This window comes from Rhodamnia argentea, chromosome 8 (assembly GCF_020921035.1).
Source record: "Rhodamnia argentea isolate NSW1041297 chromosome 8, ASM2092103v1, whole genome shotgun sequence".
Classification (NCBI taxonomy): Eukaryota; Viridiplantae; Streptophyta; class Magnoliopsida; order Myrtales; family Myrtaceae; genus Rhodamnia; species Rhodamnia argentea.
In genome coordinates, this window is record NC_063157.1 from 6,146,228 (window position 1) to 6,169,565 (window position 23,338).

General features: G+C 39.2%; 1 protein-coding gene across 1 annotated transcript; it reads right to left on the reverse strand.

Moving 5' to 3' along the window:
- Positions 1 to 5,064: 5,064 nt before the first annotated feature.
- On the reverse strand, positions 5,065 to 19,318 carry LOC125316186 (paired amphipathic helix protein Sin3-like 2). The gene is made up of 11 exons (XM_048283713.1): positions 19,311 to 19,318; positions 19,174 to 19,227; positions 8,366 to 8,524; positions 8,111 to 8,282; positions 7,631 to 7,744; positions 6,326 to 6,413; positions 6,146 to 6,208; positions 5,913 to 5,974; positions 5,609 to 5,695; positions 5,350 to 5,475; positions 5,065 to 5,262 (listed from the first exon to the last, which is right to left on the reverse strand). The coding sequence occupies exons 1-11, from the start codon at positions 19,316 to 19,318 to the stop codon at positions 5,065 to 5,067; spliced, it is 1,131 nt and encodes a 376-aa protein (XP_048139670.1).
- Between the last annotated feature and the right edge of the window lie 4,020 nt (positions 19,319 to 23,338).

Below are 23,338 nucleotides of genomic sequence, written 5' to 3' on the forward strand. Positions count from 1 at the left end.
TCGATTATTCATGTAAGGAGCGATGTAAAATAACTACGTTTAATTTAGGAGGTGTAAGACCCTTATGGTAACTCTAGCAAGTGCCGCTAATCTCGATTGCTCCTCTCCTCTCTTTTACGTTGTGGATGATGTGAGAGGATGCAATTAAGTATCGTGTCGTTAGATTAACATAACAGGCTCACTCAAAATAAGTCGGAGGCGACCTTTATAGAAATCTTGACTCTAAATCTCGCTGGTGCCACGTTGAGAAATCTCATAATTCTCACATATAGGAAAAATCTCTAGTTTAGGAAGTAAAGATAAACAAAATCAGATTATTTCCTGCCATATTTGGGAAGTAGATATATGGATATAAAAAAAATCATATTAGTTTCTGTTGTAATTTTATCATTATTTTGAAAATGGGAGACAAGGAAACCTCCGGAGTGCATTCAATTATTTTTCGGGTAGGGATTGAAGAGGATAAAGATAGATTCGTGTGACTAATAAAGGAGGGGAGCTCTATCTTCAATTAGTGCAATCAAGATCTATATTCCTACATCTCACATCATCGTAAAAATGTCAATTTAGTCCTAAATTTCATGATTTTGTTAATTTAGGCCCAAATATTTACACGAACTTCCCATTTAATTCTTCCAACCAAATTTTGTTGGAAATCCCTGGCATGGAGGTATGCTTCATAGGACGATCGGTGATGAATGTAACACTACGGTTAGTAATTTTCAACGAAAGTTGACTTGAAAGATGACATTGGGGTTTCGTACAAAATTTTAGGATTAAATTGATAAAATTAAAAAGTTAATTGGCAATTTTCCTATCAGATGATTGTTCTTAAATGGCCAACAAGCTAGCTCTTTTATGATTGATCTACTATGCTAAGAGAATATGCTTGAAGTTGAAGTTCACAATTACCGTCGTTATGGAAATATTCAATGGTTGTCGCATGGGGAAATTGTTCAATCAATCCTAAACTTATTATACGGGTGTGAATTTAGTCCCGAACATTTTGAATTTGTCAATTTAGCCCTAAACATTAAAATGAAATTTCAATGTAGTTTTTCCAGCCAATTTTCGTTGGAAATTGCTAATGTTGAGGCGTGCCAAGTAGGATGATCGGCAATGACTGGACTACTATGTTAGCAATTTTCGACAAAAATTGGATGAAAGGACAAAATTGGATTTTCATTTAAAAGTAAATTGGCTAAATTGAAAAGTTCGGGACTAAATTCGTATATATACAATAGGTTTAGAACCGATTGAATAATTTTCCTGTCATTGCATGTTATGGCATCAATTGACACGTATATTCAATTACTCATTGGGTGTCAATGGGTCAAGTCGAGTATCATGGAAACCCGACCTGATCCGAAACACTAAAATAACCCAAAGTAGTCAAGTTAGGTTTTGGGTCTCTTTTTCTTTATTAATTATCTGCAAAATCTTGTCTTACATACAAATCAGATGCAAAATGGCATATGAACGTGGAAATGACAATAAGAAATTATCCGAACATGAATTAACCCGACCCATTAACATCAATTTTCTTTTAATGACAAAAGAAAAAAGGTATATTTTAAGCTTTCCATTTGCCGAATCAATTTTCTAAATTTGTTGGTTTATACCCGAATAGGAACACGAATCGAAATCTTTATGGTACCCGACCTAAAGAATTTTAAGTGATTACCCGATCTGAAGAAGACCTGAACCAAAAATACTAGAAGATCAGATCGGTTTTTGTTTTGGTTCGTGTATATCGCTGGGTTTTGGCACTCCTGCTCATTACATATGTCACGTGAAAGAATAGCTTTCCTTATTTTTCCATTAGCTTGAATTTGCATTTCATCGCGTTGATGGTGTTTCGTCGCTAATTCTTGCACATCTGAATAGCAACTTCGATTTATCTAACGTGGTATCAAAGTACAAATCAAACATTCGAATCCCCGCACAATCTCTTGCATGTTTTCACGTTACTTATTTAATTGGCTCGAATGTCATATGTGTTAAAATCATAATCAAATCAAACGAGCAGAACCACTTCTGATTTCTTTGAACTACAAATTAGTTCTTATCTGTACGTGTGAAGGGAACAATTTCTTAATTTTCAATAAGACTCGCACGACGAAAGAAGTTTACGAATTAAGTTTTGCTTTTGCACAATATAAAATATAGTGCATTGTTTGACCCAAAAACAAAGGAATAGGCATTGTGAATGCGGTTTCATTACTATTACAATTCTACTTATTGTTTTACTAACAAACACTTAAAGCGGATACGAGAGAAGTTTGTTTTTTTATTTAAGATTCTTAACAATGCCTTCTTAAAACTACCAAATTATTTTTTTTTCCATGTGATTTACGAAGTTTTCTCCGATTAACTAATGTACTAGTTTTGGGTTATCAATACTCATTAAATTATTTGATGTTTACCAACCCCCATATTCAATAAGGACTTTTATTTACTTTGCTTATCCATCCTTTTTCTATGATTGACTTTCCACATAGTTTGCATTACTCTACTATCGTTTCATTAGTATTACAATTCTACTGATTGTTTTACTAACAAACACTTAAAGCGGATACGAGAGAAGTTCGTTTTTTATTTAAGATTCTTAACAATGCCTTCTTAAAACTACCAAATTATTATTTTTTTCCATGTAATTTACGAAGCTTTCTCCGATTAACTGATGTACTAGTTTTGGGTTATCAATACTCATTAAATTATTTGATGTTTACCAACCCCCATATTCAATAAGGACTTTTATTTGCTTTGCTTATCCATCCTTTTTCTATGATTGACTTACCACATAGTTTGCATTACTCTACTATCGTTTGAGTTGGTTAACAATATTCTTTGGTATTTTTAATTATCAATTTCTCTTATTTCTGATAAGAAAATATTCTTATCTTTTACAAAATTTTATTTACATCTCTTACCAATACGCAGGAGCCCACAACACTGTTGATTTTTGAGGATGGGTTTGGTTCAACTTTGAAAATGGGCTTTGGGAGAATGCAAATATCATTAGCATAAGGGGTTTTGGAAAAATGCAAATTGCATTTGGTAAAAAAACACTTTGAAAAATCACTTTGGGCAAAGTAGTGTTTGGGAAAATAAATTTGCAAAGGGACTTTCTATCATATTTATATTCGGGATAATGACACAAATAGTTCATGAACTTTGGTCCAATATGCAATGTAGTCCCTAGACTTTTAATTTGACTAATATGGTCCTCGAACTTTAACCCAATGTGCAATATGGCCCCTGGACTTTTAATGTGATCAATATGATCCATGAATTTTTTGGGAACATGTTCAACTTAATCCCCGAACAAGAATCAATGAAATGAACATCTTTCTATAATTTAGGGACTAAGTTAAACATGTTCTAGAAGTTCATGGACTATATTAGTCAAATTAAAAGTTCAATGACTAAATTGCATGTTAAGTCAAAGTTTGAGGACCATTTGTGGCATTTTTCCTTTATATTTTAAATAAAATATAAAAAATGAAAATCCAAACCTTAGGGTTACAGGAAATGGCGAGCCAGATCTGGGGTCGACGACCATGGGCCGAGGTCGCTAAGGGTCGGGTGAACTTTGGCCGGGGCTGCTGGGGGTTGCGCCGCCCGTGTGAGGGCCGCGTGGGTTCGTGCGATTCTTGTTCGGGGATTAAGTTAAACATGTTCTAGAAGTTCATGGACCATATTAGTCAAATTAAAAGTTCAATGACTACATTCACATTAAGTCAAAGTTTGGGGACCATTTGTGTCATTTTTCCTTTATATTTTAAGGAAAATATAAAAAAAAGAAAATCCAAACCTTAGGGTTACGGTAGCCGAGGAGCCAGATTTGGGGCCGACGGCCGTGGGCCAAGGCCGCCAAGGGTCGGGCGAACCTTGGCTAGGGCCACCGGGGGTCGCGCTACCCGTGAGGGCTGCCCGGGCTTGTGCGACGCTTGGTGCCGTCGCTTGGGTCGTACGGCCCGGGTGATGGTCGCTTGGGTCACGCAACCTCGGCGGACAGGGGTCGCCCCACCCCCGGTAGCCTTGGCCAACGGCCATTAACGCCGGATCCGGCTCACTGGTGGCCGCAATCCTAGGGTTTGATTTTCTTTTTCTTAATTTTTTTTTCCAAGGCTAGCTTTCATCTGAAGTATCTTGGGAATGGTTGCCAAACGCTACACATTTTCCCCAAGGGATGTTGGGGCTCTAAGGGCGTTTGGAAAAGCTGAGCCAAACTCACCTTAAGAAGGACTCTCTGTCTTATATGTTCCTATCCAATTTTTAATTTTTTTAAAGTACATAACAAAAAAAAAATCAATAAAAAAACAAAATAATCCACCCATAATCTTATCTCGCATTAATCTGTTAATTAATACGGCCAGACTACAGCGCAGAAACTTTATGATGGTGGGTACAAGTTTTACTGGCTGAACTGGTCATTCCTCTTTTTAACTTATGTGAGGGGTCTTCTCTTTTGATTTAGCTCATCGAAAAATAAAAAAGTAATCTTGAATCTTCATATCAATTGCCAATTTTTTTTTTTTTTGGAAAGGCCGCTCTCTGTTATCTCGAAGAAGTTGTGATGAGTTACATTTTCTTATGAACTCTTTTAGACTTCTATCAAAGAAAGGCATAAACAGCTGATGGGATTACAAAGGTTCGCTATATGTGCGGACAAGAATAGATCTAATGAGTTTCAGCGTATAGTTGGATTGAAAAATCTGCTCATATGCATGTCGATTACCAAAACACGTTATCGGCGACCGATATTATTCCGAAAGACAAAAGTAAATCGGTACTCTCGACGACACGAAGTAAAGCAGCAAAATGAAGGAAAAACCAGATTCAACAGGAGTAGACAAAAGGGCATTGACAAATATTCTGCCCGAGGCACACGCCAAAAGTGATCAATGGACTAAGATCATACACATTGCTCATCTAGGTCAAGAGTGAAGAAAATAAGTTCGTTTTATTCTCATTATTACCTTGTCCCAGAAATGGATTACATGAAATGTGAGAGCTGATCTCTTACAAACCAAAAGGAAACTAATTCCCTCTGTAGATTCATAAAGCAACGAGGAAAACTAATCCTGCAAGAACTGAATATATTGCTGAAATCTTCAGTAGAACGTGTCCCTCGAAAGGCTTCATCTCGCCCTCGTGCACTTTCATTATCTCCTCATTGCTATGCAGATCGGGGCAATCTACAGTGACTTCATCCTCAGCTTGAGGATCGGCAATCCAATCTCGGCGCGTTTTGTCCTAAACAAAGACGAGAGAGAAAGGAAAGATCATTCAGCGCACTGGTACATCTAATTGAACGACCATTCAAAGAACAGGTTATCATACCATTTGCGAGCCATGTGAGGTCAGTGTGGTGAGAGAGCTGAGCTCTTCCTGATCTTGAAAGCTTTCGGGTAAGAATCTCTTGAATTCCTCGAACAAGTCTGGCTGGCCAGCAAATAGACCAGCAAACTACGGACATTACGAATGAGAGATAAGATTTTTGTAGCCTACATAGCATGGCTGATTACATTAAAATTGGGAAGCTTCGACATCGTAACCAGAGATCGTGCGCGCGCAAGGAAGCACGTGGAACTGCATTTACCTCATGGTAGACAGCCCTAAATGGGTTGATTCCGTGCCGGTAACTATTGAGAGCGTCCAGAAACGATAGATAAACATTTTCCTCCCTCTGGAAACATTCATGTGTCCACGCAGTACGTGAAAATGAATTTACCATCAGAGAAGTATTTCCGTTCAGCCCCAAAAGACAAAAATGGTGCCATACCTTGACCTTGACGACGAAACCGATGGCTTCTTTGAAACTGACAGGCTTCCTAGGTCCCTCAGGCGCTACTCAGCATCCCTCCGGCAAGAAAGTATTGAACCCATGAATCAATCTGTCATACCCTGTGAATAATTCCTTTGTTCTTGCCATGACTCTTCTTGTATCGATTCACTGAAGAATGGACTGAATAAGAAGAAGTACAGATCATTGAGGATTGTATAGTCCCCACAAGGTTCATGATTGTAACCTTGGAGTCTTGAAATCTTTCAGAATTTCCTAGAACATATTGTACTTTTCCGGTTGATATCAGAACGCGTCCTTCACTTCCCCAAGATATGACATAGCGTCATCAACTGTCAGTCTCCTGGACGCTATACATCCGGCGTCTCCTCCGTTCCCCCTTGGGGTTGTCCATAGCTACAGAACCAGAAAAAAGAACGAAGGATCAAATTCAAAGTAACGTCTTTAAGAGTGCTCTCACACAAAACGAACCTACGAACGGGGAAAACAAAAGTGAACTTTTCCGCACTATACAACAGGACTGGCAAAGATAATACTGACGATAAAATGACTCACTCTTCTCCACGTGAAGGATGAACAGCATCTCTTGTTCTCTCCATATCTGCACAAAATGAAGCCCGAAATTCCTCAAACAAAGTTGATCACATAAACACAAAGCCCCCAAATTCAAAGAGAACCCACACCGTGATCTTTCTCAGAGTAAAGGAATGAGCAGATCTCCGATATAAAGAGAAGGAACCAAGAAAATGTGATGCTTTTCAATGAGAACTTAGGCACAATTTGCATGGGTTTTGTCAACTTGGTTAAGGAAAATCATAGGTTTACCATTGGATTCCTAGTAATATTTCATATTTGGCTGGTCTGCAACTTTTGGCGCATTTTTTACCTAATCACAATGGAAAAAAATTGCCGAGACGGGTTGTGTGCGATGTAGTTGTTATGCAGAAGCAAGCATTTAAGAATTATGATTTTTCTCGTTAATTTGACTGCTTTAACGTATGCATTTGTATATGAAGCTATTAAATTTTAATGAACAGCTCACTTGAAAATGGAAAATCGGAGGCGTTGTGCCTTTTATTCTTTACAAAACATCTACTATCGTTAAGTTATGCATAGTAGAATCTTAAATTTTAAAACCGAAGGCGAGGTACCACACCGTGGTTAATTTTTAATAATTTTAAAACGAAATATTACTCGTTTCTGCATGTAAGATCCTTTAGGAAGCTTCTTCATTCAGTCAATAAAGAGGTTCTAGCTCCATCATCCTTTTTTTCAGCTGTTCTCTACATGCCATTTTCTGGAAAATTCTCAACATTCCAATTCAAGGATAATAACTAAAGAAACCAAAACGCAGCAAAGGAAAGCCAACCAGAGTACACCCAAGATGGATTGCCAGAGATAAATATGAAGACCCGGTCTCAATTCAAAATGCATTTTGCTAGATGTGGAAGTTTCAATTATGGAGAATATCTCTAATTTGGGAGGTAATCACCTATGGAAAAAAATCTAAGTTGTTACCCTACTCTATTTCAAAACCCTTCAGGAGAAGAAGAGCAAGACCTTGAGTTTCCTTTCAGGAAAAGTTATCAGTGGAGTCCACCTAGCCACTTTTGGCCAGAAATCGCTGACGAATTACTCTATAGACATGTTGATGAATTACTCTATAGACATGTTAACGAATTATATAAATAACTAATCTCAAGAACTACCGATATTCTTGCAGCGTTCCAAAAGGCCATTGAGTTCTTGCATGAGATCAGGATACTTTCCAAGCAGATCTCTCACCTAAGGAGTAAATCAAACAGGTACGAACAAAACATTTTTTCTATGATATTGGCGAAGTCGATGAGCGGAGGCCGTTGCTGAATTATCGGGCAAGAATTTGGTGAACTCCTCAAGTAAGTCCTGATGGTCGCCAAAAAGGTTAGCAACCTGCAGACATCACAAACAAAAAAACAAACCAGAACATAACCGAAAAGAACAAGCTAATACTCCAGGAACTACCGACCGTGCTAATAGAATGAAGCCTACATATTACAGCAGGAGTTTCTGATTATATAAAACTTGTGAAATTTTGTTACGGAGCCAAAGTATTCTGGAGGGTAAGAAGCACTGGGAACTGCATTTACCTCATTGTAGACCTCATTAACGTCCTTGTGCTCCTTCCGGTACTTATTGAGGATGTCCAAAAATGATTCATAGACATGCTCATCATTTTGGAACCGTTTCTGGAGCCACGAGACGCAATGTCAGAATTTGATTGTGCCCCTCTAGTAAAAAAGACAAATCATTCTATACCTTGATCTTATTAACAAAAGAGATGGCTTCTTCGAATTCCACATTCTTTTTCTCGTCGGGGGATAGGGATATTTCAAATCCCTTTGGCAAGAAAGCATTAAATCCCAGAATTAATTTGCTATGCCCTTTAAATAATTCCTTTACTCTTGCTATGACTCCTGTAATGTCAGTCCTGCAAGATAACACAAAGTACGTGAATGAGCAGCTGTTAAACCTTTACTAATCCTATCGTCACCAAGGTGTTTATGGTTGTACCTTTGAGCCTTGAAATCTCTCAAAACCTCAAGGAATATGTCGTACTTTTCCCTTTGATCTTGAAACATATCCTTCACTTCCCTGAGGTATGTCAACGCGTCATTTGTCAGTTTCTGTGATGCGCTACCTCCTGTTCCAGTTACTTGGGATTGCCCATAGCTTCATGGCGAGAAAACATTAGATCATCAACTGGAAATACCATCTATCCAGCAAACAAGAATCAATTCAAACCTGTGCTTGCACACATCCCAAATTTGTCTAGTCCCAAAACTTGTTTTTTCCCCGTATCTTCTTCTTTTGTGCTAGCAACAAGAGTATTTCCACGAAATCACGGATGTGGATTTCAAAATTGTCGACTCCTATCCTACTGTTCCCGCAGATACATTCTGCATATTTTCCTTCGGGAAAATACTTACCCGACTATCGGGGACGGTACAATCTTAATTGCAGATTCACACACTATTACCGTGTGTTTTGCATAAATTACTCATTGATTGAGAGATTGTGGGGTCAGAAATAACAGACACTTCTCGCCGACTGTCAGGCTAGCAGCTTCCTTCCATTTGTATCACTATTAGCAGTTTCAGGATTATATCTTTTTCACATCTTAGAACAGGGTGAAAAAACAAAACACAACAAAAACTTCCCCACAAAAAGCATTTCTAGGTAAATTTGGCAGATGTACACAGTCAGACATAGTCAACTGATCCCAATCGGAGGAAAGATCCCTAATATATTCAAGCTTGGGACTTGAAGAAGTGCGGACAAGTTTATTATCACATCTAAGGAGGTCTCTCAAAGCAGATTGCATCTGAAAGTTTAAGTTCGACCTAAACAGATAAACGATCTCCATGTGGGTTTAAATTCATCCCAGGAAAAAGTTGTGAGGACGTGTCTCAGACATCTTGCATCCGAACAACATGCATTACAAGTAAACTCGTCCAAACCAACCTACGAAGAGGCAAAAGATTGAAAATTTTTCAATCCCGATGGAACAGAACCAGCATGAATTATACGGAAGAGAAAAACAAACAGCCAAAAACTCACTACTCTCACTAACATTTTACACCATAAAAAAAACCCACTACTCTCCACGTGAAGAACCGAAAGGCCATTTGAATTGAGAACCAGGGTAAACGTCATCTGTCGTTATCTTCATTCCTGCACAACTGACGCAAACCCAGAAAGCTTCAGAATCACTGGAACGGGAATTGAGCCCCAGAATTCGAGAGCATGACAGAGCGAGCAAGCGAGCGAGAGAGAGAGAGAGAGAGAGAGAGTGTTGAAATATATAGATAACGCGCGGAAACTAACCAGGATCTTGCAAATAAATCAATGCGAAAGCACCAAGAGAAATAACGAGGAACGATAAATGACACCGGGGATTACGTGGTTCGGTCCGAATATCGGTACCTACATCCACGGGAGAGCCAGCAAGAACAATCCACTATAATCGGAGAATCACAGTTACAATCGCTCAATAACTCTCGTGTTTCCCACACCTAGATTATACCCAAACCCTAAGTGTTTACAAATACAACAACTCAATCGGATATACGAAAAATAAAACTCACGAATAAATTCAAACACGAGACACAAAATAACAATTCTCCACCTTGGCTTGATGTTTGAAATCAAAGTCATAGTGCTTATTATCCATGCTGCTCTCCTGTCGCCCTAATGGGCGATCACTCTCTATAGACACCAATAGTGCTCAAGCGGAGCTTGAGCTTCGCCAAAGGAACAGGCTTAGTCATCATGTCCGCAGGGTTCTCTCTTGTAGCAATCTTTTTCACAACAACCTTACCCTTCGCTAAGACATCTCGGATGAAGTGATACCTAATATTGATATGCTTCGTTCGCTCGTGATAAACCGGATTATATGCCGGATAAATCGCACCTTGGTTATCACAGTGTATATCAACACTTTTCTGTTCTAACCCAAAGTCCATGAGCAAACCTTGCAACCATATCGCCTCTTTCGCTACAAAAGTCGGTGCCATGTACTCCGCCTCAGCCGACGACAAGGCTACGTGGTCCCGTAAGGACGCCTTCCAACTAATCGCACCACCCGCAAGCGTAAACACGTACCCGGCTAAAGACCCGCACTCATCCAAGTCACCCGCATGATCGGAATCCACAAAACCAAGTGGTCTCACTCGCCATTATCGTCCCTCCGGTATACTATACCAACGTCCGTTGTCCCCTTCAAATATCTCGAGGACCCATTTCACGCCTTCCCAATGAGTTTTACCCGGACGCTTCATATAACGACTAACTACACCGACGACTTGTGAAATATCGGGCCTAGTGCATACCATAGCATACATAATACTACCCACGGCACTAGAATAAGGAACACGAGACATATGTTCCTCCTCCTCCTCGGTTGCGGCGATAACTTAACCGAAAGTTTAAAGTGCTTCGCTAATGGCGTACTTACGGGACTTCATTGATCGCATATTAAAACGTGCGACAATTTTTTTCAATATACTTCATTTGAGACAAACGTAGTAATCCTGCAGATCTGTCACGCAAAATCTCCATACCCAAAATTTTCTTCGCAGCACCTAAATCTTTCATCTCAAACTCAGCACTCAACTGCCTCTTCAAAGACATCAATATCGGACATATTTTTCTTTGCTATCAACATATCATCAACATATAATAGCAGATATATCAAAGACCCGTCCTCCAATCTCCCGAAATAAACACAGCTATCCATCTGACTCTTTGAATAGTCCCGACTAGCCATGAAAGCGTCAAACCGCTTATACCACTGTCTAGGAGATTGTTTCAGCCCATATAAAGATTTCTTTAATAAGCAAACATGATCTTCCTTACCCGGAATAGCAAATCCCTCCGTCTGCCTCATGTAAATCTGCTCCTCCAACTCACCGTGAAGAAATGCCGTTTTCACATCAAGTCGCTCCAACTCGAGATCCTGTGCAAGCAACTAAGGCAAGTAAAACACGAATAGAAGTATGCCTTACCACGGGAGAAAACACCTCACTCGTAGTCAATGCCTTCCCGCCGGGTATACCCCTTCGCAACAAGTCTCGCCTTTATATCTCGCCGCCTCGACACCGGGAATGCCCTCTTTCCGTTTGTAGACCCATTTACTTCCGACAATCTTCGGCTCTTGGGTACTTTAACTAGCTCCCATGTCTGATTTCGATGGAGTGATTCCATCTCTTCGCTCATAGCCCCTAGCCACTGCGACGACTCGGAACTAGCCATCGCCTCAGAGTAAGACGAAGGTTCATCTGTCTCCACCTCGTCACCTACGGTCAAAGCATAAGCAAAATCTGTATAAGCATAACGTACCGGTGGTTTAATTTGTCTTCTCTGTCTGTCTGCGGCTATACTACGCCGCGGCCGTATTGGTTGTTCATTATCACCTATTTCGGGAATTGCGGCCTCATCTGCAGTCTCTACATCTGTTACCTCCGAGGTCTCCGGAGTCTCCACCTGAAGCTCCACCTCACTACTAACACTATGATCCGTCTGCTCTGCTGGTTGTGTCTCGTAACTCCTCTGTCGAAGCATTGCGGTCTCGTCGAAGATCACATCTCTGCTGATTAGAAAACCGGGTGATCCGGGATCGGTGCACCACAGCCGGTAGCCTTTCACCCCATGTGCATAACCCGGAAATATGCACTTCTTTGACCTCGGCTCAAGCTTACCATCACTCGCATGAGCATACGCGAGACATCCGAATATTCGCAATCCGGAGTAATCAACGTGTTTTCCCGACCATACTTCCTCTGGAGTCTTCCACTCGATAGCAGATGATGGAGATCGATTAATCAAGTAACAGGCCATGTTTATCGCTTCGGCCCAAAATTCCTTGCCTATTCCAGCATGCGAAAGCATGCTCCGAGCCCGCTCAAGTAAAGTTCTGTTCTTCCGTTTCGCCACGCCATTCTGCTGTGGTGTCCCAGGTGCTGTACGATGTCTCACAATCCCTTCTCTCTCGCAGAACTCGGTAAAATCTTTACCACATAACTCCATGCCGTTATCGGTTCTCGTGCACTTGATCCGTTTATCCGATCGCTTCTCAATCAATGCTTTAAATTTCTTGAACCGATCAAACACATCAGATTTGTGCTTTAGAAAGTATACCCATACCTTCCTGGAATAGTCATCGATAAATGTCAGCATATAACGGGCACCTCCTTTCGAAGGAACCGGAGACGGGCCCCGGACATCCGAATGAATATATTCTACCGGTTGCTTGGTCGAATGAATACCCGTAGCAAACTTAATCCTGCGCTGCTTCCCAAAGATGCAGTGCTCACATAAGTCTAACTTACTTGTCTTCCGACCCTTTAACAACCCTCTATCACTCAAGATCGTCATACCCGCCTCACTCATGTGCCCTAGACGCATATGCCATAAACGAGTTAGATCGAATCGACTCACCTGATGAAACCGCAGCAGCTCCCGTCACGGTCTCTCCCAGTAGATGATAGAGAGAACTCACTTTCTTCCCTTTCATTACTGTCATAGCACCTCGAGAGATCTTCAGCACTCCACCTTCAGCGGTGTATTTACACCCGATATCATCGAGTGTCCCCAAAGAAATAAGGTTCTTCTTGAGCTCCGGTACATGCCTTACGTCTGTCAATGTGCGCACCACGCCATCGTGCATCCGAATCCGAACTGTCCCTATCCCCACAACCTTGCAGGCTGCGTTATTCCCCAACGTAACTCTACCACCATCTCGCAGTCCGGTAAGTAGTAAACCAGTTCTTATGAGGCGTCATATGATAAGAACACCCCGAATCTAGCACCCATTCATCTCCTGACGAAACCCGCAGTCACACACAAGACAGCCCTCTCGCATCACTAGTGCTCTCTTCAAGAACGTTCGCCACACTTGGTTGTGGCTTTCGCTATCACCTCTATTTCTCAACTTAGGACAATCTCTCCCGATGTGCCCCTCCTCGTGACACTCAAAGCACTTCACGCGTCCCTTGGACTTTCTCGTGGCGTGACTTAGATCCGCTTTTACCTCTCGCTGCCATCGGACCCTCGTTGTTGCTCTCTACCCCGAATCATTAGTCCTCGCGCTACATCCTGCGCTAGACTTTCATCTCGCAACTTTCTCTGCCACTCTTTAGAAAATAAGGCGGACTTTACCTCTTCCGAGGTAATCGTAGTACGCCCCTGCAATGATGAATCACTAAAGTGCTCCCATGACTCTGGTAGGGAAGCCAACAACATCATGCCCCGCTCTTCATCATCAAGTGTCTTACCGACGTTCTTTAAATCCATCATGAGTTTATTAAATTCATCTAGATGGGTTCTGATAGACGTACCTTCAGTATATCCGAACCGGAACATCCTCTTCAACATATATAAGCGATTGTTCAAACCCTTCGTTACATAGAGTGCCTGAAGTTTTGCCCACAATGCTGCGGTATCCTTCTCCTCACCAACCTCTATTAACACTTCATCCGATAAATTCAACAGGATCAAACTTCTAGCTTTCCTCATTACCACATCCTTTTCAACATCTGTCATCGTTTCGGGCAACTCGGCCTTGCCCTCCAATGCTTCTGCTAAACCTTGAGTTGTCAATATCGCCTCCATCTTGAGACTCCATAACCCAAAGTTGTTCCTCCCATTAAACTTCTCAATTTCAGCTTTCACTCCGGACATAATTGCAATAACAAGATATCCAGATAATAATCAGACAAGCAAAAGCCCCAAATCACAATCTAGAATATCCGAACCTGGTGCTCTGATACCAATTGTTGAAATATATAGATAACGCGCGGAAACTAACCAGGATCTTGCAAATAAATCAATGCGAAAGCACCAAGAGAAATAACGAGGAACGATAAATGACACCAGGGATTACGTGGTTCGGTCCGAATATCGGTACCTACATCCACGGGAGAGCCAGCAAGAACAATCCACTATAATCGGAGAATCACAGTTACAATCGCTCAATAACTCTCGTGTTTCCCACACCTAGATTATACCCAAACCCTAAGTGTTTACAAATACAACAACTCAATCGGATATACGAAAAATAAAACTCACGAAGACAATTCAATCGTTTTGTTGAAGCACGTTCGCACGGCCAACGAAACGAGAACCCGCACGATCGAAGCATTCCTCTGTGCAGCTCCTTCAGCTTGTGCCCGCTACTTCTCTTCTCCTTCATATGGCTTTAATAGGGATGAGTCAGAAAGCCACAAAAAACAGAGAGAGAGAGAGAGAGAGAGGAGAGGCGTTTGCTGGTTTTTGTATGTAGAGAAAACTTCACTTGCCTGTGGAAGCAAAGCCGATCAAGTTTAGAATTCGCAAAAGGGAAAGAAAAAAAAAAGATCAGCTTTTGCAACTATTGCAACTTAGAAATTTAAATTTTCTTACCCGTAGTTGTTTTTAGCCCGTGAGTGATTGGCCGAGTGACAAAGGATTGCTTCTTTTTCCCCTAATATATAGTTAAAGCGGCTATGATCCGCTTGCCAATCTCGACTATTTATGTTATGCACGATGCAAAATAGCTAGGTTTAATTTAACAGGTGTAAGACCCTTATGGTAACCCTAGCGAGAGTAGCTAATCTCGGCTGCTCCTCTCCTCTCTTCTATATTGCGGGCCATGTCAAAGGATGCAACTATTTATCGGATCGTCGGATCTAATATAACAAGCTTACTCAAAATAAGTCGGAAGGGATCTTTATAGAAATCTTGACTCTAAATTTGGCTAGTGCCACACTAAGGAATCTCTTAATCCTAACACATATGAAAAATCTCTAATTTAGGAAGTAAAGATAAAGAAAATCAGATTATTTTTTCCCGTCATTGGAAAGTAGATATAAAGAAAATCATATTATTTTCCGCCGTAATTTTGCCATGATCTTGAAAGTGGAAGAAAAGGAAACCTCGAGAATGCTTCGTTATTTTTCGGGTGGGGATCGAAGATGACAAAGGTAGATTTGCGTGATTTTTAAAGTATGGGACTCCACCTTCAATTAGTGCAATCAAGATCCATATCCCTACCATCTTACATCGTGAAGATGTCAATTTTGACCTAAATTTTATAATTTTGTTAATTTAAACCTAAATATTTGCACAAACTTCCCATGTAGTTCTTCCAATCAAATTTTGCTGAAAATCCCTGGCGCGGCAGTATGCTTCGTTGGACTATTGGTGAAGACTGAAACACTACTATCAGCAATTTTCGAAGAAATTTCATCGGAAAGATGACATTGGAGTTTCGTACAAAATTTCAGGACTAAATTGATAAAATTGAAAAGTTTAAAACTGAATTGATTTTTAAGATTGATTGGGCATGAGATAACTATTCTTAAATGGCCGACAAGCTAGTTCTTTTATGCTTGACCGACTATGCCAAAAGGACACGCTTGGAGTTGAAGTTCGCAATTACCGTCGTTAAGGAAATAGTCAATGGCTATCACACGAGGAAATTGTTCAATCAATCCCAAACTTATTATATAGATGTCAATTTAGTCCTAAACATTTTCGAATTTGCCAACTTAGTCCTAAACATTTGAGCAAAAATTCAAATGCAGTTCTTTCGATCAATTCTGGATAGAAATTGTTGACATGTCAACGTGCTATATAGGACAACCGACAATGACTAGACTATCACATCAATGATACCCGACAAAAATTGATCGAAAGAAAAAAAAATTGAATTTTCACTCAAAAGTCTAAGACTAAATTGACCAAATTAAAAAGTTTATGACTAAATTCAGATATGTACAATAGGTTTAGGATTGGTTGGATTATTTTCCCGTTATCGCAGTTATGGCATCGGTTGACACATATAGCCAACTACTCAATAGGGGTCAATGGGATGGGTCGAGTGTCATGGAAATCTGGCTGATCCAAAACACTATAGAAAATAACCCAAAGCGGTCGGGTTGGGTTTCGGGTTTCTTTTTCTCTATTAATTATCTGAAAAACCTCATCTAACATACAAACCAGATGAAAAATGTCATATGAATGTGGAAATGACAGTAATAAATTATTCGAACACAAATCGATCCAATCCATTGACACCAATTTTCTTTTAATAAAAAAAGTGTATTTTAAGCTTTCCATATGCCGAATCAATTTTCTCAAATTTGCCGGTTTGGTATAAATCAGGACATGAACCGAAATCTTTATAATACCCGACCCAAAGTATTTTAAGTGATTGCCCAACTCGAAGAAGACCCGAACCGAAAATACGCGAAGATCAGATCGGTTTCTGTTTTGGTTGGTGTTTATTGTTGGGTTTCGGCACTCCTGCTCATTACATAAGTCATGTGAAAGAGTCGCTTTCCTTATTTTTCTCATTAGCTTGAATTTGCATTTCATCACATTGTTGGTGTTTTGTCGCTAATTCTTGCGCATCATGTGATCTTATCTACCTGAATAACAACTTCGGATACTAATTCTTTACTCGAGTCATATATACCACATTTACGGCTTTCGTTAAGTCATGTTATAAATACATAATTGGTCCGTTTTCTAACGATTTAAGTTTCCGGACATATGTTTTATCTAACATGATATCAAAGCACAAATCAAATATTCGGATCCCCATGCAATCTCTTGCACGTTTTCACATTACTTACTTTATTGCTCGAATGTCATGTCGTGTTAAAATCAAAATCAAATTAAACAATCGGAACCACGTCTGCTTTCTTTGAACTATGAATTAAATCTTATTTGCACGTGTGAAGAGAACAATTTCTTAATTTTCAATAAGACTCGTACGATAGAAGAAGTTTACGAATTAAGTTTTTCTTTTGCACACTATAAAGTATAGTGCATTGTGAATATAGTTTCATTACTATTACAATTGTATTGATTTTTTTACTGATAAACACTTAAAGCGGATACGAGGGAATTTTTTTTTTTTAATTTAAGATTTTTAACAATGCCTTATTAAAACTACCAAACTTTTTTTTTTTCATGTCGTGTACCAAGTTTTCTCCTATTAACTTGTCTACTAATTTCGGGTTACCAACACTCATTAAATTGTTTGATGTTTACAAACTAACTTATTCAATAATCACCTTTATTTGCTTTGCTTATCGATCCTTTTTCTATGAATGACTTACCAAATAGTTTGCATTACTGCACATCCGTTTGAGTTTGTTACCAACATTTCTTTGGTATTTTTAATTACCATTTTCTCTTATTTCTGATAAGAACATATTTTTTACTTTTACAGACTTTTATTTACATCTCTTACCAACTCGCTGTGAGCACACGGCACTGCTGAGTTTTAAGAGCAAGGGGTCGGGAGTGGCAGTTCTGTGCGTTTGTTAATTGGAAAATCAACAATTTGAAAAATATTTTTCGAAAAATGATTGCGTGTGCAAAATCAAGTGAACAAAAACATCTTTATCACCAACGGCAATATTCCGACCCAAATTGTTGCAGAAAGTTAGAAAAAAAAATTCGTTGATTAATTTTTCGAAGCGATAAAAAGCAATCACTTTAACAAAAAAAGTAAAAATCAATTTTCTCTAAATAAACGGACGGACCAGAACATAACAAAAGAAAATCTGCAATAAAACACACTAATCTACCCGTAAACTTATCTCGCATTAATCCGATAACTAATACAACCAGACTGCAGTGCAGAAACTTTATGATGGTTGGTACAAGTTTACTGGCTGATCTGGTCATTTCTCTTTTCAACTTATTTGAGGCATAAACAGCTGATGGGATTAGGGAGTTCTGCTATTTGTACGGACAAGAATAGATCTAAGCACTAAAGATTAGTTTATACAGTAGATCAAGATCTACTGTTTTGAGTTTCAGCTCATAGTTGGGTTAAAAAATCTGCCCGGATGCATATCGATTACCAAAAAAGACAGTTATTGGCGACCAATATTATTCTGAAAGACAAAAGTAAATCGGTATTCTCAACGACACGAAGTAAAATCGAGGAGTTAAGGAAAGAGTTAATACCATGAAAAATCCCAAACCGGTACACTTGTGACATATTTACCCTCAACTATTTTTTTGACTACGAAAAATCTCAAACTGGTATCCGCGTGACAAATTTATCCCAAACTATTTTTTTGACCACCAAAACCCTAAACTGATATATCTATGATAAATTTACCCTAAACTAATTTTTTTAATCACGAAAAATCATAAATTAATGCACCTATGACAAATTTACCGTTCGTGATTGGGTTAATACCACAAAAAATCTCAAATTGATACATCTATGACAAACAGAGGGTATGCCCATCAACTTCCACATGTCACCCAATTCAGTAATTTGACGATTAGATTTAACTAAAATTAACGGATGGTAAATTTGTCACGGGTGTGCCAGTTTGGAGTAAATTTATCACAAGTGTATTAGTTTGATGTTTTTTGTAGTCAAAAAAATAATTTTAAGGTAAATTTATTATAAGTGTACCGGTTCGGGATTTTTCGTGATATTAACCTTTGAGGAAAAACCAGATTCAACAGGAGTGGACAAAAGGGCATAGACCAATATTCTGCTCAAGGCAGACGCCAAAAGTGATCAATGGGCTAGGATCATACACGTTGCTCATCTAGGTCAAGAGTGAAGAAAGTAAGTTCGTTTTATTCTTATTAGTACCTTGTCCCAGAAATGGATTACATGAAATGTGAGAGCTGATCTCTTACAAACCAAAAGGAAACTGATTCCCTTTGTAGATCCATAAAGCAACAAGGAAAACTAATCCAGCATGAACTGAACATATTGCTGAAATCTTCGATAGACCCTTCATCTTGTCCTCGTGCACCTTCATTATTTTTTCGTTGCTGTCCAGATCGGGGTGATTTACGGTAACTTCATCCTCAGCTTGAGGATTGGCAATCCGATCTCGGTGGGTTCTGTCCTAAACAAAGACACAGAGAGAAAAGAAAGATCATTCAATGCAGCGGTACATCTAATTAAAAGACCGTTCAAAAAACAGGTTACCATTCCATTTGCGAGCTGTGCGAGGTCAGTGTGGTGATACAGCTGAGCTCTTCCTCTTCCTGGTAGCTTTCCTGATCCTGAAAGCTTTCAGGTAAGAATCTCTTGAATTCCTCGATCAAGTCTGGCTGGCCGGCAAATAGGCCAGCAACCTACGGACATAACGAATCTAATTACTTTAAATTGGGAAACTTCGACATCATAACAAGAGATCGTGCGTGCACAGGGAAGCATGTGGAACTGCATTTACCTCATTGTAGACAGCCCTAATTGGGTTGATCCCGCGCCGGTAACTAGCGAGAGCATCCATAAAAGATAGACAAACATTTTCCTCGCTCCGGAAACGCTCCTGTGCCCACGCAGGACATGAAGATGAATTTACTATCAGTGAAGCATTTGCGTTCAGCCCCAAAAGACAAAAATGGTACTATACCTTGACCTTGAGGACGAAATCGACAGCTTCTTCAAAACTGACAAGCTTCCAAGGTCCGTCAGGCGCTATTTGGTATCCCTCGGGCAAGAAAGTATTGAACCCCGGAATCAATCTGTCATATCCTGTGAATAGTTCCTTTGCTCTTGCCATGACTCTTCCTGTATCGATCCTGCAAGATACCAAAGAATGGACTGAAGAAGAAGTACAAATCATTGATGATTGTATAGCCCCCACAAGGTTCATGATTGTAACCTTTGAGCCTTGAAATCTATCAGAATTTCCTGGAACATATTGTACTTTTCCGGTTGATCTCGGAACGCGTCCTTCAATTCCCCGAGATATGACATAGCGTCATCAACTGTTAGTTTCCTGGACGCTCTACCTCCGGCGTCTCCCTCCATTCCTCCTTGGGGTTGTCCATAGCTTCAGAACCAGAAAAAGAACGAGAGATCAAATTCAAAATGGCATCTTGACGAGCGCTCTCACACAAAAAAGAACCCACGACGGGGAAAAAAAGTGAACTTTTCAGCACTGTACAACAGGACTGGCAAGAATAATGTTGAAGATAAAATAAACTCACTGTTCTCCACGTGGAGGGGGAACAGCATCTCCTGTTCTCACCATATCTGCACGAAACGAAACCCAAAAAGCTCTTTCTTGTTTACTCAAACAAAGATTAGCACTTAAACACAAAAGCCCCCAAATTCAAAGAGAAACCACACCTTGAGCTTTCTCAGAGTGAAAGAATGAGCAGACCTCTGAGATGAAGAGAAGGAACCAAGAAAATGTGATGCTTTTCAATGAGACCTTAGCACAATTTATAAGGGTTTTGTCAACTTGGTTAAGGAAAGTCATGTGCTTGGATTAGGTTTACCATTGGATACCTAGTCATATTTCATATTTGGCTAGCCTGCAACTTTTGGCGCGCATTTTACCTAATCACAACTCATAGAAAGAAATTGCCACCAGACAGGTTATGTACGATGCATTTGTTACATGGGAGCCAACATTTAAGAATCATGGCTATTCTCGTTAATTTGATCGTTTTGACAAACGAAACCGTTAAATTTAACTAAATAGCTCACTCGAAAATGGAAAATTGGAGGCGATGTGCATTTTGTTCTTCACGGAACATCAAATATCGCTAATGTATGCATAGTAGAATCTTAAATTTGGAAACCGTCAAGTTTAAATAAACGGCTTACTTGAAAATGAATAATAGAAGGTGACGTGCCTTTTATTATTTTACAAAACATATAATGTCGGAGGTGATGTGCTTTTTAAATTTTACCCACCGTGATTAATTTTTAATAATTTTAACACGAAATACTACTCGTTTCTACATGTAAGATCCTTTGAGCTTCATTCAGCATCCCTTTTTCAGCTGTTAGCTACATCCATTTTTGGGAAAATCTCAACGATTACTTCACTCTTTTTGTCAAGGACAGTAGAGAAAGAAACCAAAAAGCAGCAAAGGAAGGCCAGCTAGAGGACACCCAAGACAGATTGCCAAAGATAAATATGGAGACTCGGGTCTCAAATCAAAATGCATTTTGCTAAATGTGGAAGTCTCATAATTATCACATGGAAAACATCTCTAATTTGGGAGGTAATCACATATGGAAAAAAATCTAAGTTATTACCCTACTCTATTTCAAAACCCTTCGGGAGAAGAAGAGCAAGACTCTGAGTTTGCTTTCAGCAAAAGTGCCTCAAAAGTTCTAAACTTATTGTATTTGTACGAGTTCAGAAACATTTTAATTAGGCCAATTCAGTCATAATCCATTTTGCATTGGTACCAATTGAGTCCATTCGGCCACTTTTGGTCAAAATTGTTGACGAGGATGCTAGCCATCCTACGTGACATTGTTGGCATTGACTTTGACATTTTCAATATTATTTTAATAATATTTTAAATTTATAATAATTTTTTGTTCTTTTTATTTTCGGGACTTTTTTTTTGTTGTTGGCCAGCAAGGGCCGCCGGCCAACCATAGCAAAAAAAAAAAAAAAAAGTAAAACCCAGGAAAGGAAAAAAAACAAACTATTAGTTTAAAATTTCAATCTAGTACACTTGTGTTACATTTACCCTAAAGTTATTTTGGTGTCACAAGAAATCTTAAACTAATACATCTATCACAAATTAACCTAAACCTTATGGAAAAATTGGAGCAAAATTAGGGATTTTAGCACATTTCTAAACATGAGGGAGCTCCTATTGCAAAATTAGCTTATTTATCAGATATCAATTAATATTTTTTGAGATTTGGCTTCTTCAAAATGATCCTTTAATGAATTCCTTGGAAACTTCTATAGTAAATGGAATAAAAAAATTATTTCATCCTCTCTCTCAAAGGATTCGTTTGAGAGAACCATTTACGTCCAATGTTCACATTGCCTCCACTTCACACACCAATTTTTATTTTTTTTTAGTCCAAGTTGTTTGCCACGTGTGTTTCTTACATCAACAATTTAACAAGGATGTTACGCAAAACCTAACGAAGAGTAGATATGTATTGGTATATAAGTTTGGAGATTTTTGTGACACAAAAATTAGTTTGGATTCAATTATAATAAGAGTATATCAGTTTAAGATTTTTAATGGTATTATATTTTTGGCAAAAGGATACCTGGAGTGCCAATATTTGTGTACATCGCTCACTTTGGTGCTACTATTTTTTTTGGATCACTTAAGTACCAATTTTTTTGAAAAACAATTATTTCAGTGCCAACTCGGATGACCTTCGTTGAAAATCATACATGGCACCTACGTGGCTCGTCGGAAGATGCTAGTCAGCAAAAAAAAATTAAAAATCAATAAAAAAAAATCCACATAACATTAAAAAACTTAAAAATAAACTAAAAAACTAAAAAAGAAAAAAAAAAAAAATGGGAATCGGTTGTAGCGGCGAGGGCGGCAACGAGACCACGGTAGGGTCGGCGAGCCCGACCATGGCCGGCCTTGCAAACCCATGGCGAGGCCTCGGCGGGAGTCGTCGGGCCTTGGCGACCCCCCTCGATCAGCCACGTTGGCCATTGTCGATGATAGTGGGGTGGTTGCGAGGAGGGCTTACAGCCCCCAGCGACCCCCCTCGATCATCCCCGCTGGCCATTGCCGATGATGGTGGGGTGGTTGTGAGGAGGGCTTGCCCTTGCTGCCGCAAATTCTACTTCCCTTATTATTATTTTTTCAGGTTATTTTTCTGTTAAATTTTAATTTTTTAAAAAAATTTAACTATTTTTAAGTTGAACAGTCCACGTGGGTTGACTTTTTTTTAAAAATTGCCATGTAATATTAAAAAATGCCATATCTACTATTTAGCCGGAATTGACACTTAAATGATTGTTTTTTTGCCGTAATTGGCACTTTAATGATTGTTTTTCCTCCGATTTGACACTTAAGTGAGGTGACGAAAAAATTTGGCACCAAATTGAGCACCATATACAAGTATTGACACTCTAGGTGTTCTTTGGCCTTTTTGACTAAACTATCTTTTGTTGCCGGTCTAGTATTATTGGAGGAAAACTTGGTGTTTAAACGAATTCCTGTTTCTTGTATTTAAAAAGGTTTTTCGTCCTTCAATTTAAAAATAGTTTC

Bases quoted from the DNA above. Each gene is read 5' to 3' on its own strand.
- LOC125316186 (XM_048283713.1), bottom strand. The intron at 7,745-8,110 runs GTATAGAATGAT...TGATGTCTGCAG, and splicing joins CTTTTGTTAATAAGATCAAG to GTTGCTAACCTTTTTGGCGA. The intron at 5,975-6,145 runs GTTGATGACGCT...CTTCTTATTCAG, and splicing joins TAGCGTCCAGGAGACTGACA to TCCATTCTTCAGTGAATCGA.